Raw genomic sequence first — 15,656 nt, 5'->3', positions numbered from 1 at the left:
GACCCAGCTAAAACACAGTTCTTGTGCTAGGTCAACCAGAGCTAGTGGACTTGAAACAGGAGTTGATTCAGGGAAGTTTTATAGCCTGTGTTATGAGAGAGGTTAGATGATCACAAGTGTCCCTTCTGGCTTAAAATCTATTAATCTTACTATGTAGATAGGACCAAATTGTATTTTAGTGTCTAATTTTTTATTAAGCATAGACATTCTTGGCCCTTGCCCTTTGCATGGCTAGCACATGATTCATGACTAAAGCATGGCTCAGACCCCTCTACACTGCAACACTGAACCATGCAGGGTGCCAGGGCCGGCTCCAACGTTTTTGCCGCCTCAAGCGATGAAACAAACAAACAAAAAAAGCCATGATCGGCAGCACTTCGGCGGCAGCTCTACCACCGCTGCTTCATTCTTCGGCGGCAGCTCTACCGCCGCCGCTTCGTTCTTCGGCGGCAATTCGGCGGCAGGTCCTTCCCTCCGAGAGGGACTGAGGGACCCGTTGCTGAATTGCTGCCGAAGAGCTGGAAGTGCCGTCCCTCTCCGTTGGCTGCCCCAAGCACCTGCTTGCTGTGCTGGTGCCTGGAGCCAGCCCTGCAGGGTGCTATGGTGTTGGACCTGAGTCCGGTGACATGGTGGCTTTTCACAAGGTAGGCAGGACCCAAAGACAGAGATGAGGAAAGCAGAGATGCAGGGGTAATAGTAAACAGCAGAAAACAGAAGGTAATGATTATAATACTTTCTATCCATAGATCTCAAAGCCCTTTGCAAAAGAGTGCAGTATCATTATCCCCATTTTACAGATGGGGAAACTGAGGCACAGAATGGTGATGTCACCCCAGCAGTTTAGAGGTAGAGCTGGGAATAGAAAGCAGGAATCCTGAGCCCCAATCTGATGACCCATCCACTAGGCCACCCAGCCTCTCCAGAGACGAGATAGAAGCAAATTTGTTGTTTGCTGCTGTTTCAAAACATACCTATATTGCCATTCCTGTTCCCTTACATGAATGTTATAATCGTAATATGGTTAAACCTAATAAAGGAGCTTGTGTGCCATGAACAGCGATACTTCTGTAATTGCCTCGAGCTATTGCTACTAGTAGTTCAGATTGTAATTTCCTTGTACAGTATGTCAATATTACTAGATCACAGCCAAGAAAACAGGAAGCCCAATGATCAATTTCAGTAGCTATACATTCATTTGTCTTGTGAGCCAAACAGTTGGAAAAACTTTAAACTCCCACCAGTAATTGCAATCAAGACTTAAGGCTGAAGTATCAATTTCATGTGTGCCCTCTTCCTCCCCCCTCAGATAACAGAATACAGAAAACTCACTTAAAGGAATACTCCTTAGAAAAATACATTTTCAAAATACTGTAGTCTCTTTCCCTGCACTAAACTGAACATGCATATAGCTATACAGCAGGGGTGGGCAAACTATGGCCTGGGGGGGCCACATCCGGCCCCGGAGATGTTTTAATCTGGCCCTCAAGCTCCTGCTTGCCCCGCTCCGGCACTCCAGCCAGGGAGCGGGGTCAGGGGCTTACCCCACTCCGGGCGGCTCCCGGAAGCAGTGACATGTCCCCCTTCCGGCTCCTACGCATAGAGGCAGCCAGGGGGCTCAGCATGCCGCCCCCGCCCTAAGCACCGCCCCCACAGCTCCCATTGGCTGGGAACCGCGGCCAATGGGAGCTGCAGGGGTGGCGCCTGCGGACAGGGCAGCGCGCAGAGCCACCTGGCCGCGCAGGAGCTGGAGAGGGGGACATGCTGCTGCTTTTGGGAGCAGCTTGAGGCAAACGCTTCCCGGAGCCTGTACTCCTGACTCCCTACTGCACCCCAACCCCCTGCCCCAGCCCTGATCCCACCCTCCGAACCCCTCTGTCCCAGCCCGGAGCACCCTCCCGCACCCTGAATGTCCCATTTCTAGCCCCACCCCAGAGCCTGCACCCCAACCCCTAATTCTGTGAGTATTCATGGCCTGCCATACAATTTCCATACCCAGAAGTGGCCCTCGGGCCAAAACGTTTGCCCACCCCTGCTATACAGTGAAGCCCTTTGAAATAAATACTTGGTAAAAGAATAACAACTACAGCTACAGGTACTACAGTACCTAGCAGAAAATCTCTGTGGCCTTCTCGGGAACGAAGGTGGTTCCTGAATGCAGGGAAAGAGTTAATCTGCCACAGAAGGGAAACATCCCCAACCCTTCAAGTTCTTATCTTGGGGAGCTATGGGGAACCTCTAAAACTAAAACCTCGATCCAGCAAACACCTAAGCACATGCTTAAGTTCCTGAATAGGGATGGACTTACGCACATGCCTAAAACATTAAATGGGTGCTTAGGTGCTCTTCTGAATCGGATCCCAAATCTCTCCTCTCCTTGACTGACAGCTTCAGAGCTGGACACAGCGGTTTCATGCTATCGGCATATTAAATTTCTTCCCTAGCGGAGCTATTAGCTCCCTTTAACTTCCCCACTTTACCAATCCCATTCCAGTGAATATGGCTGGATGCGTCATTCCAATGACTGAACTGGGGGCAGTTGTGAGCCTGGAAGCTGAGGAGGATGAAAAGATAATAGTTAACAGGATGCTTGAACTGCCCTGGAGCACCATCCTGGGATAATCAGGCTTCCACCGAAGACGATGTCAAAATTCCCATTGAGCAGAATCAGGGACTAAGTAGGGTTAAAATGTTGCTGCTTGAATTTGAAAGTCTTTCTTTTAATGACATGATTATGTGACCTACCTCCGTTTATTATAAATCTAATACCACCAGTTTCAGTTCAGTGAGTTCACATTTTATTTTAAAATTTTGTCTGAAGTAGCCTAAAGCTGGTAGAGAAATAATTGCACAAAACATATGAGAGCTGCTCATTTATAGTCTGCAGGATCACAACACAAGAGGCTTTTTATTTTCTTCAAAGGAAATGGGTCCTTAAAACAACAAATCAAACCATGTATCCATTGTTTACCTTAAATGCACTTGGTATTTGCTAAGGAAAGTAAATATGTATCATTTTGCAAATGTTTGTTTACCTGTAATTTCATCGATAGCAAAACAAAGTAGAAGGTAATGTACTATCATCCCTCTGCTAAGCTTTAGATGATTTGGGGGCCTTGAAGTCGGTTTCCTGATGCAGAAGAAATCTGTGCTGCTGTTTGGGTCATTTCTCAGTATGACTTTTGTTTACATTATATACACCAGCCTGGGAACAGAGGTGGTCACAAAAAGCACACAGGTAACTGCCCCCTATCTCTCATTTTAGGAATCTCAGACCAAACACCAATGTCTGCTTCCCAAGAAGCAACTCTGCACCAAGATTGGACTCTGGGTGGAGAGATCAAGGCAGAGAACAAAATTTCTTGCTGTTTACCACAAGTTCTCCCAAAGAACCCAGATCACAAACTTAACACAACACACAGCATATGTTCAAAGGCTGGACACTGCTTTCACACTAAGAACAAGAACACACAGGATTATTGAGACAAGGACTGTCTTTTTGTTCTGTGTTTGTACAGCACCTAGCTTTGGTCCATGATTAGAGATCCTAGGTGCTCCAGTAATATAAATAAAATAGAATAATTAATAATTAACAGTGCTACCTGACGACTCCTGCTATAACAATACTTTATTCCTATCTCCTCCTCTTTAATATTGGGTCAAACCTTATACTCAGGGCTTAGGTTGAGATCAAGACAGGTATCTATGGAACTTAGAAAGGGGAAGAGAAGCAAAATATTGATTTTCCAAGACTACAATCTCTGGGGCAGAGACTGTCTTTTTGGGACATGCTAGTACATATAAATCAGGGGTGGGCAAACTTTTTGGCTCAAGGGCCACATCTGGGTATGGAAATTGTATGGTGGGCCGCGAATGCTCACAAAATTGGGGGTTGGGATGTGGAAGGGGTTGTGGGGTTCAGCTGGAGGTGCAGGCTCTGGGGTGGGGCCAGAAATTAGGAGTTCAAGGTGCAGGAGGGGACTCCGGGCTGGGGCAGCAGGTTGGGGTGTGTGGAGGCTCCAGCTGGGGGTGCGGGCTCTGGGGTGCGGCTGGGGATGAGGGGTTGTGGGGGCAGAAGGGTACTCTGGGCTGGGACTGAGGGGTTCAGAGGGTGGGAGGGGGATCAGGGCTGGGGGTTGGGGCACGGGAGGGGGTTAGGGGTACATGCTCTGGGTGGCGCTTACCTCAAGCAGCTCCCAGAAGCAGTGGCATGTCCCCCTTCTGGCTCCTACGCAGAGGCGCAGCCAGCCAGCTCTGCATGCTGCCCCATCCACAGGCACTGCCCCTGCAACTCCTATTGGCTGTGGTTCCTGGCCAATGGGAGCTACGGGCACGGCACTTGGGGGGGGACAATGTGCGGAGCCCCCTGGTTGTCCCTATGTATAGGAGCCGGAGTGGGGACATGCCGCTGCTTCCGGGAGCCATGCGGAGCCACGGCACACATGGAGTGGGGCAAACCCCAGACCCTGTTCCCCGGTGGGAGCTTGAGGGCCAGATTAAAACATCTGAAGGGCCGGATGTGACCCACAGGCCGTAGTTTGCCCACCCCTGATGTAAGTCCACCTAACCATAAGAACAGGTAATTAATTAAAATACATTAAAATAATTAAAATACAAAGCGCACTGTGGCCCTTGTCGCTGACTGGGGCCTCTAGGTAGTATGATAATAGAAAAAAAGGTAATAATCATGACAAAATATGATTGTTCAATTTTGTATATTTTGCTCTGCAAGCTAAAACATTGTAGTGAAATCACGTGTACGTTACCATGTAGACAATATACCGTACATACTCGATCATAAGCCGGTTTGTTTATAAGCCGACCCCTCCAAGGTGGATAAGTAAAAATAGAACATTTTTATGACCCGTTCATAAACTGACCCTATAATTCAGGGGTCAGCAAACTTTGGCTCCCGGGCCATCAGGATAAGCCGCTGGTGGGCTGAGATGGTTTGTTTACCTCGAGTGTCCGCAGGCACAGAGGTAAACCTAATTAAACAAAGGGTCCCGGCGCGCCAGCTGCTTACCCTGATGGGCCGGGACAGCAACTGGGAGGGGAGAAGCTGGGGGTCAGGGGAGTAACCCTATGACCACCCCCCACATGACCCCACCCCTAGTCCGGGACCCCCACACACTCCCCATCCCATCCCATCCCATCCCATCCCATCCCACTTTATCTGGGGAGGGCCAGGGAAGGATGTCTCTGGCCTGGCTAGAACTGCTCCGGCAGGCTGGGCGGCGCGGCCGCAGTATGTTCCAGCGGGCTGGGTCAGGCGGCACGGCCGCAGCGTGCTCCGGCGGGGCGGCCACAGCCTGCTCTGGGGGGCGGGGACAAGCAGCACGGCTGCAGCCTGCTCTGGGGGGTGGGGACAAGCAGCACGGCTGCAGCCTGCCAGCCCCGGAGCTGCAGCTGCTTCGGAGGCTGGGGGGACAGCAGAGTGGCCAGAAGTGGAGAGACTCTGGCCCCGCCTCTTTCCTTCTGGTTCTGCTGGCTGTGCTGCCTCTCCTTGCTCCCCCTGTTGGGGGGAGGGGCTGTGTCCCACCTCTCCCTCTCTATACCCGTTCATAAGCCGACCCCTGTCTCTGGTGCTTCCCTTTTTCACTAAAAAAATTCAGCTTATGAACGAGTATCTACGGTAAATCTTGATTGGGAGAGGAGCTGAGCACCTGTGCTTCCCATTGAGCAAAATGGGAATGGCGGGTGCCAACTCCTATTACTACCAGACCCACGGTTTGGGAGAAATTCACTGAGGAGAAATAAAATTCTTTTTCAGCTAAGAAAAGGGATGCACTGGTCCACTCATGTTCAGGTACAGCTGCATACACGTAAATCCCCACTCTCCTCCCACTGGATGAGTGCTTTGCTTTAAAGCTATTCGGGTTCATTCTTTAAATAACATCCTCACTACAGGTAGAATATTTCCACTTCTTGCTTCCTTTTCCATACACTTCCACGTCTTGCTTCACTTTCTTTTCTCTTGGCATAAGGAGGCTTTGGGGTCCTGGATTCGACAATGATCGACTGAGTCTCCACCACTGAGGGGTGGGGTGGACAGAGCAGCTAAAGAAGCTACAGTAGCTCTGCCCCATGGATGAAATTGTATTAGTAGCAGGTTTCTGTCCTATAGCTTTTGAGGACCATCCCAGTGCACAGCCCATTTACCCAGACTGTGTATTAGATCTAGGGTTTGGCCCTTGGGGAACAATCTTATATCGGCAGGGTAATGGATGGAATGACCCAACAGATCTTTCTGTGATTCCTTACTTAGACAAAATTCCCATTGACTTCCGTGCATTTTGCCTGAGTTGAAGACTGTAGAATCAGACCTATAGGTTGTCTTGAGCAGAAAAGTGCTGATGTTTGAACACCAAATAACTGCAGCACATATTTAAATACGTTAGTTAACCAAAAACCCCTGTTCATCTGGCAAATCACTGGTCCTGGCAACACAGGGTGAAATCTTGGCTCCACTGAACTCAGCGTCAACACTCCACTTGCTTCAGCAGGGCCAGGATTTCATGCATAAAGTCATTCCCAGATGACATAGTGCAGAATGATGTTATTGCATGATAAGTAGCACTGAATTACATCCCATGGTTTGACAGTGGCTCCTATGTTCCTCAGTCTAGGGAAGACAGAGACAGAGTAGATAGAAAACATAGCTCAATGCACCAGCCAGGCAAGTTATTTAGTGTATTCAAGGCTTCTCATCCATTGCTTATCAAGGGAGTCGTTTCTTGTTGCTTGCACTTAAGGAAACACCATTGTGGGACTGAGAGGACAGGAACAATGGTGCCCTGTTTTAATGTGATATTTACACAATATAACACCCTGAGGCAAAGGGATAAATATATGAAGCAATGTTATTAAAATAAATAGCACAGTTGTGAAACCTAAGAAGGGATCTACAGCCACTGCAAATACGCTAAGGGCTAATTTCTGATGGGCACTGGAAACCTCATGTTTAAGTCTCGTCTACATTACAAGCTGGCGGTGTGATTCCCCGGCTCATGTACACATACTCATGCTAGTTCAATGAGCTACGAGCGAGCATGCATATAAATAGCAGTGTAGCCGCAGTGGAATGGATGAACCATGCAAGCACATACCCACTGGTTTCAGGCATGTCTCTGCTGCTTCTCCATGTACTACCACAGTTACCCTGGTATTTATACTCATGCTAACTCAGTGAGTATACCCGAGTATGTGTACATGAGCAGGGGAAGTCACACCCCTAGTGTAGTGTAGAGGTTAATTTAATTCTAGTCTTTCCTGGTCTACACAGTGCCCCTGTACTAGCAACTATATACATTCCAAACCCAGGGAGGTTGAGTGACCCATGTATCACTTGGTGGGAGAGGCAGTGAGTTTGATTCACAGACCAAGCACTTGTTCAAATAAAATATTTGAATGTGTTGCGGGAGGAATTGAGAGACTGCTGGGAACTTGAACACAGAGCATTGTTTACAGTGGTCATGAAAGGACTGATACAGTTATATAGTGAAGCTTACTTGCTGCTTTAGTTACTAGCATCTGTCCTTGCTTCAAGCAGGAAGAGAAACTCAGTGCGTAGCGTAAACCTAGACCAAGCAGGGCCGGCGCTTCCATTTAGGCAACCTAGGCGGTCGCCTAGGGCAGCAGGATTTGGGGGGGGTGACATTTTGCCGCCCTTGGCGGCAATTCAGCGGTGGGGGGTCCTTCTGCGCTCCGGGTCTTTGGCGGCAATTCTGCGGTGGGTCCTTCACTCGCTCCAGGACCCACCGCCGAAGTGCCCCGAAGATCGGGAGCGCGGAAGGACCCCCCCGCCGCAGAATTGCCGACGATGACCGGGAGCGCAGAAGGATCCCCACCTAGGGCACCAAAAACCCGGCGCCGCTCCTGAGACCAAGAAAGAATGTAGGTTTTACCTCTTTTCTCTACCAACAATAAAATTACTCAGTCCTACCAGTCCAAAATTTTTCTTAATCTCTTAAAGTAATGACCACCCTATGGGGACCAGAGGTCATTCACAACCCCACTCGGTGCATTTTCCTGCTCTCCAGTGAAAATGTGCACACAAAATGGCTCAGAACGAATGGAATGTTGGTCAGGCCTGTTACATCCCCTGTCCCCTATTATGGCTGACAATGTTCTGCGAGTGCTTCTTTTCAGTTTCACGGCTATGGTGAGAAACATGGCATGTTTTGATTCCTAATTTAGAATGTTTATCCTGAAAGATTCCAGGATCTTCATTTGAAAGATAAACTCATTCCTTGTTTTCTCTTTGCAGCGTGCATTCCACAATAGTGACACCGTGTGCCGTACTTTGTATCAGGGCTTAGCAGACCGTCACAACTATAAATTTAGGACCTTTTCGAACACAAATAACTTCTGGATGGAAACAAGCCAGTTGGCCCATATAGGCAGGTCCATCCTTCAAGGGTGCTAAAAGAATTTTAATAGTGGGGGTTCTGAGAGCCATTGAATTAAACTGTAAACCCTGTATATAATAGAAACCACTTCAAGCCAGGGGGTGCGGCAGCACCCTCAGCATCTCTAGTTCCAGCACCTATACCATCCTTTCTAATTAATAGCTGAACATCTCCTCTCAGAACATGCCCCCTATGCCAGGAGCGGGGGGAGTGAGATGTAGCAGCAGGACCTGCATTTGGCAGGAAGTTTCCCATCCCACAGTGGAATTCTCCATGGCTAGATTATGGTACAGAGAATGAGACAGGCTGCCAGTCAGCTTCTGGGGATTGTACAGACCAGGGTTTCTCAAACTTCATTGCACTACGCCCCCTTCTGGCAACAAAAAGTACTACATGACCCCAGGAGGGGGGACCAAACCTGAGCCTGCCCGAGTCCCACCACCCCCAAGGGTGGGGCAAAGCCTGAGCCGCACTGTTCTGGGCAGGGGGCCCAAGGGCTTCAGCCCCAGGCCCCAACAAGTCTAAGCCAGCCCTGGCAACACCATTAAAATGGGGTCGCAACCCAGTTTGGAGTCCCGACCCACAGTTTGAGAACCGCTGCTACAGACACTCGTTTGATCACATGTCACTAAAGTTCCCAGCCAGATAGCCAGTGTGAGGACTGATTTGAGGTGTGTGTAACAGATGTGATACACTAAGCCCACCCAACAAAACACAGTACAATAGGATGAAGGGAAGGTGAAAGTCAAGACTCAGCATGCACCAAACCCCAGCTGCTCCTTGTATACTGCCTTTATTTGATTTTTGGAACTCCCTTTCTATGGAATGAGTTAGTGGGGCCCAATTAGAGTTACTTGTCTGCTAATTCCAAGCTGTTTAGGGCATTGTCTTCAGACTTGTATGAATATTCTGATACATATAAATGAGGGGTGCTCTTTTAGAGCCAGAAGGGGATACCCTTACTCACATTCAGTAATCCCTCATTCCCCAAGGCGTCCCATCAAAATCCATCCCTTTATGAACAGAGCTCAATACTAGGGCCACATTCTCCCCTTGTTTACATGTTGTGCCCCCGCACCCTACCCCCAATGGCTTCAACATAGAATATGAACCTGTGTATCATATTCTGCTCTTGGTTACTCTGAGCTAAAACTGGAGTATATCCATTGACTTGTTGGGGCTCGCCATCTTTTGTAGCTTGAGGCATGGGCCATTTGCAGATTTAAACTCTGGTAAATAGTGAATTCTCTGTGAAGTCTTTAAATCATGATTTGAGTAACTCAACCAGAGGTTATGGGTCTATTACAGGAGTGGATGGGTGAGGTCCTGTGGCCTGCAATATGCAAGTGGTTAGACTAGATGATCATGATGGTCCCTTCTGGCTTTAAAGTCTATGTACATCATTGACAGGCTGGCGATGGGAGGACTGAAGCAGTAGCACTGGACTGTGTGTGCAGAAAATAACTGGGCATTTTTTTCCCCTGTGGAAAGGTAATTTACGTAAATTTATCCACAACTAGCATATGGCAATAGCTCACAACTTTGTTAATGGAAACCTGGTGATCCATATCACTTGTGTAGGAGACATTTGCTCGGGGGTTAATACAATATTAATGTTAATATCAATGATCGATCAGAGGATTTGCAAGAAAGGCATAAAGTATTTAATTATAATTACATCGGGAATGGCTTTGTAATGGCTACGACATTTGAATAAGGTCACATCTAGCCCTCACCCCTGTTATGTTGTTCTATATTAAATGCCATTCACTTTAAGTGCTGGAAACCTTTCTGAAGTACTCAGAATATAATACTCTGGGTAAATTGAAATATGTCCATTCATTTTTAGAAATATGATTGATATCCTTTGCAAAACAAATGTTAACACACATTTGTACACAAATTTCTTTGATTGTATGTTAGGGAAACTCAAATATAACAGTCTTTCTTAGCAGGCATTTTACAGTGTTCAAAAGAAAGGGCTATTTGCGCATATTAATTCAGCTTTAGCTCTCTGATGTCAATCTGTACATTTATATTTCTGTCCTCTGCATTTTCTAACACATTTATCCAAAAGTTACTCAGTACGCCCGGTCCTGCCTCCATTGAAAGCAATGGCAAATCTCCCATTGTATTCAGTAGGAGCCAATATTGGGCTCACTATCAACCTTTGCTGCAATTTAGTTATCTTTTGTTAAAAATGTCACCCAGTAACAAAGAATACATAGTAAGAAGCATGTTTGTACATTTAGCAGCAGAAAAATATATTTCAAATATACTGTGTAGATTTACTGTAACTACAAACTAAACAGCATTGTCGCCTTGTTTAAAACTATTAAGAAAAACAGTTTTGCATATAAAGCGGTAATACATAAATGTATGTATAAACATAGAGGTGCACACATACACACACACAACTGAGTGCATACATAGATAGAGATACTAAGTACCAACATGCTCTTGCACACCTACATTCTACCGTGAATATGTTAAGGAGCAAATTCTGTTCTCTCTTACAGTGATATGAATCCATGTGCACTGGCGGCCGTGGCTTTATTCTGTGTTTACATCAGCGTAAAGGAGAGATGTATCTGCCTTCGGATGACTGCACAGAATAGCCATTGATTCAATGAGCGTGACAAGCTCCCATCTGAAGGCAGAGTTTGGCCCAAAAGAATGATCCTTTGAAACTTTGGAAGGCATGCTGGGCTGTAACTTCGACATGGTTTGCCACTTTCTCATTTAAAAAAAAGTATTCAGTTAAGTTATAAAAATGCCTAAGGATTTCAAGTTTTATATTGTTGAAAACAAATAAGAATTTATTACCAATTTGTAACGAATACTGCTGCTGGTAAGCTGTAGGTAGATGGCAATATTTTTAACATCAAGAAGACATTCATCATGCATTTTTACAACATGTAAGTGCAGTGATATTGCTCCCTTTCTCAATAACAATATATAAGAATATATAGTATAAATGTACAGTATATATTAGCAACAATGTAAAATAACTTAGTGAAATGTCCAAGCTTCTGGATAAAAATTCAGGTCATGCCTGAGCATACCTTTTGCACAATTTTGCTTAAACTTATCATCTCAGCTACCTTTGTTTACCTTGAATGTATGTTACAAAGACAGATTTTTGTTCTTTATATAATTGCCTATTACACCAACTAGTATCCTGGGCTGTTTGTTTGTTGTTTGCAAGGTTAAGTCAAGCCAAGCCACAAATAAGGGTTCTGTGGAATCCATCGTTAGGGAATGGAAAACAATTAATTGTGCAAAATGTGCTTGAAAAAACATTACTACGCATCGGTCATATCTTATCATTGTACATAATTGTAATTTTTTGTTAAAAAATATCCATCTACAGTGTATAGGGTAATCAAGCTACAATAATTTTAAATGGCGCTCATGATCCTAATGTCAATGTCTCTACATTATAAATCTCACCAGTTTTGCTAAAATTGTATCAAGTACCACTTTGGTGATTGCTTGCAGGAAGAATCAATAAAAATCCACTTAATAGGAATGTACAACTTGTCTCAAAGCAGGTAGGGGGACTTTACTTTTCCCCACATTTTGTCAGTGGATACAGTTTCTTGCAGGGCCGATCCTTCATTTATGCTTACTATATAAAATATGTGCAAGGGCTTTCTTACATCTCAGGAAAAATTGTTTTAACCATAGATATTGTGGGTCTGTAATATCAGCCATCAAAGTTTACCAGAGTTCCGCAGCCTTGCAATAACTTTCATGCAATTAACTGGAATACTATTTCACTTCCACTGGCGAGGCAATTATGCCCTGAATTGCAACAAAAAATTCCATAATCATGCAATGAATAAGCATATTTATCAAATAGCACAGTGACTGACCTATGCTATATACTACTCAAATAGTCCGAGCCATAATACCGAATGTAGCAAAATAGGATGGGCTAAATTGTTTTCTTGACCCAATTAAAGAAAAAAACTACTAGATTCTCAGCTGATATAAATCAATGGAGCCACACTGGATTGACAACAGCGGAAGATCTGGCCTATATAGTGGAGTTAATCCTAATTTACACCAGTGTAAGTGAAGTCACATCTCCCTTGTCTTTTACAAAGTACGATGTGACAGAAGCAAACTGAAAGTAGATTGATTTAAAGAAGAAAGGAAAATCCATGCAAAGCAAGCTGGTGTCCACGATATTTTAGAAAATAAAACTGCAGTTTCACAAGATGTCAAGGTCATCAACAGTGTTATGAGTTAGATATTAGACTCTAACCTCAGAAAACTAAGTTATTGTGGTATAAATAGCATCTCAGCTGGCTGATCAAGTTACTCCTCACCCTTTCTGAGTACTACTTTGGAAAAAGATGGCCAACTGATGATACTCAGTGATACCAAATATAGACTGTATCACAGAATTTGTATAGACTGTTGTATAGACTGTATCACAGAATTTGTTACCAGGTATGAATGATATCACATTGTCCAGAACTGGAGATTAATTTTTTGGGACTCCAGTAATTGGTATTTATTATCTTGCATATGATACTGAGATCTCAGAACAGGCAAAGGGTCTGGGGCTGAAAGAATGTAATCGATGCTAAATTTAATTTCAGAGTCAGATTTTCCTAGGGAGGAGTTGTTTAGGCTCTGTCTGTTGGAGGTGTTGTTTGGAAAGAACCCATGAGGCTCCAAGAGTCTGGGTCCAGATTCGGTTGGCTCGCATTTACTTTCATGACAGGAGATGCTGTATAAACCAGAATCCATGGAAGACGATTCAGGGGAGGAAGGATCTTTCCCTCCACTTGGTCTCAGCTCTTTGTGTTCCCTTTTCATGTTCCTTCTTCTCCGTCTTCGCCTGTAATTCCCATTTTCAAAAAGATCCAGCATGGATTCACATCCAGATGCAAAGCTCCAATAGTTTCCTTTCCCCTTCTCATTCCCTTCTGTTCTGGGAACCTGTATTCATTTAAAGGCAGTTCAGTGTTTGTATGTGTTACAGATGCTGCTGCTTAACATCTGTGTTTATTTACATTCAAGAATGGTGTAAACATACATGACAAGCCATTTAAACCCATTCTCTTTCATTATACTACTTGTAGGCAAAATCCAGCCTCTTCAATTTGCTTTATATTAACATAAATCAGAAAAGAACATACACATTACCTCTTCAAATGACAGCATGTAGGCTGCAGAGAGATTTACAATTATTTGTAGCTGAATTGTTTGGCTCCCCCCCTCTTCCAACATTTCTTTGGGAGACTATTCCTACATAAAGATATTTTCAGTTGCGCACAGCATGTATGCAAATATACAGTTACTGATCTTACCTTTACAAAACAACTGTTAAGTGATAAGTTATGTCGGATGGAGTTCTGCCAGGCTCTTTGATTTGATCTATAGTAAGGAAATTTCTTCATTATAAAATCATAGATGCCAGACAAGGTCACTTTGTTTGAAGGACTTTGCTGGATGGCCATTGCAATTAAGGCAATGTAGCTGAAAAAGGAAAATTCAGTGTTATGCCATTGCCGTGTATGTGTATATTTTATAACTAGGGTCTACCCCTGTCTCTCACACTCATACATAGATGTATATGTGATTCTTATATAAAATTATAAAATTCCTCCTTGTCCTACATTTTGGTTGGGTCCCTCCTTGACTTGAGATGGCTCTTACAGACATCAACCAGTCTGCTCACAATCCTTTTGCTTTAGTCTAAGAGCAAGATCCCTATTTAACACACATTGATTCATACAGCATGATACACAGGCATTACTTACAGACAATTGAAACCCAGTCAGACTGTTTCTCCTTTCACTCAGCAGGCAGTGCTTAGATTTAAAAAAACACCCAAATCTCAAACCGCTCAAGGAAAGTTTCCCTAATCTATTATGTTCCAGTGAAATGTACCAGACTGTGGGACACCATCATTCCACTGCCTCCTATAACTTCAGGGCTGGAGAGTTCATCACCTTGGCTAATTAGAGGGACACTGGATGTTATCTTTCTCCAGACCTATTCATGAACCCACATGGTGCATCTTTGTTCAATTGTGGGGACATCCACATTTATTTCCTTAGTGAGCATCCGACAAATTTGATTAATTTCCCTCAGTGTCCCTAAAAAGGGCAGAAAAGGACAGCTAAAATCTGATGATACAAAGGAGTCCAGGACATTAAAGCCAGAAGTTTCACTTTCCCCAAAGTGAAGAGATGAGGGAAGAAGGAGGAGTGGTGGGATGGAAGAAAAAAATACTTATTTCAAGGGGAAAAAAGAAATGCCTCCCCCCAGTTCTCTGTGCCTTGAGGAAACTACCTGGAAGGATACCTGTGCTGGTTACCAAGGGGGAATTCCCATTATCTGACAGTGCAGACAATTTCCCTGGACAGAGGAAGACTTTGAAAACTTAACCTTACCTGTATGCTGGTCTGGTGAATTTTTTCTCTTCGTCAGAACTACAGGTTGGATAGTCATCCCCATCATAATTAAAACAGTTATAGGGGTACTGTGTATTATCAAACATCTTCCTGCTCTTGGTTCAGCTCCTGTGGAGTGAGAGAGATGGAGTGATGTTTCTCTTTCTCTGTGCCTGGGCTCCCTCCTCCCTTTTTCCCTCCCCTCTGTCTCATTCTCTCTCTCGCGGCGCACACATACACACACACACACACTTCCTCAGTGTTGGGGTGGAGATTGTTTTTGTAATTCTTCAGTCCCAGACAGCCAGTCTGTTAAGATATTCCTTTTGTCGGTGTTGTTGTTGCATCCAATCTGCTTATAGGAAAGGCAGCTAATAACTGATTAAATTGGTGAGTTCTCCCATGAACCTTTGAACTTGGGTGTGTACTGCCAGTAGCTCTGCTCCGGCTCTCTGGGTGGTCTGTGCTGGAGAGGGGCCAGCCGTTTTGCCATCTTTACATACACAATGTGACAAAAGCAAACAACATGATGTTAATGAATCATGCTTCAAGGTTTGTTCTTGCAAATTAAACTTTGAGAACAAAGTTTCTCCACCCTCCCCTGTTTCCCCCCCCGCCCCCTGCTCCCTTCTCTGCTCAGCAGGGTGGCTTTTTATTTATTTATTTTTAGAACCCGACATACAATAAACAGACATTCCAGCCAATAATGCATGCTGGCCCTGATCTGTAATCTATAATAGACATAAATTATATTTCCATGACTAAAGGAAAATGTGTACATTCAAAGAGAGCAGAACAGAGGAATCCGAGGGACTACTGTCAAGCAGGAAAG

General features: G+C 44.8%; 1 protein-coding gene across 3 annotated transcripts; it reads right to left on the bottom strand.

Annotated features, from left to right (window-relative positions):
* Positions 1-10,049: 10,049 nt before the first annotated feature.
* FOXL3 (forkhead box L3) lies at positions 10,050-15,234 on the bottom strand. 3 transcript variants are annotated; one of them, XM_008164659.4, is made up of 4 exons: positions 15,077-15,234; positions 14,825-14,953; positions 13,736-13,802; positions 10,050-13,364 (listed from the first exon to the last, which is right to left on the bottom strand). In XM_008164659.4, the coding sequence occupies exons 2-4, from the start codon at positions 14,929-14,931 to the stop codon at positions 12,882-12,884; spliced, it is 657 nt and encodes a 218-aa protein (XP_008162881.1). In that variant the 5' UTR covers positions 14,932-14,953; positions 15,077-15,234; the 3' UTR covers positions 10,050-12,881. The 3 variants fall into 3 exon arrangements, with proteins under 3 accessions (XP_008162881.1, XP_005289219.1, XP_023958154.1); XM_024102386.3 differs by having other exon boundaries at positions 12,744-13,364; positions 13,736-13,904; positions 15,077-15,216; XM_005289162.4 differs by lacking the exon at positions 15,077-15,234 and having other exon boundaries at positions 13,736-13,904; positions 14,825-15,070.
* Positions 15,235-15,656: the final 422 nt, after the last annotated feature.

This window comes from Chrysemys picta, chromosome 10 (assembly GCF_011386835.1).
Source record: "Chrysemys picta bellii isolate R12L10 chromosome 10, ASM1138683v2, whole genome shotgun sequence".
NCBI lineage: Eukaryota > Metazoa > Chordata > Testudines > Emydidae > Chrysemys > Chrysemys picta.
This window is presented reverse-complemented; position numbering and strand designations above follow the sequence as displayed.

Coding starts and splice junctions, on each gene's coding strand:
- FOXL3 (XM_024102386.3), bottom strand. CDS start 14,931: ATGTTTGATAATACACAGTACCCCTATAACTGTTTTAATTATGATGGG. Junction 13,905..14,824: donor TTCACCAGACCAGCATACAG/GTAAGGTTAAGT, acceptor TTCCTTTTTCAG/CTACATTGCCTTAATTGCAA. Junction 13,365..13,735: donor TTAACAGTTGTTTTGTAAAG/GTAAGATCAGTA, acceptor AAATGAATACAG/GTTCCCAGAACAGAAGGGAA.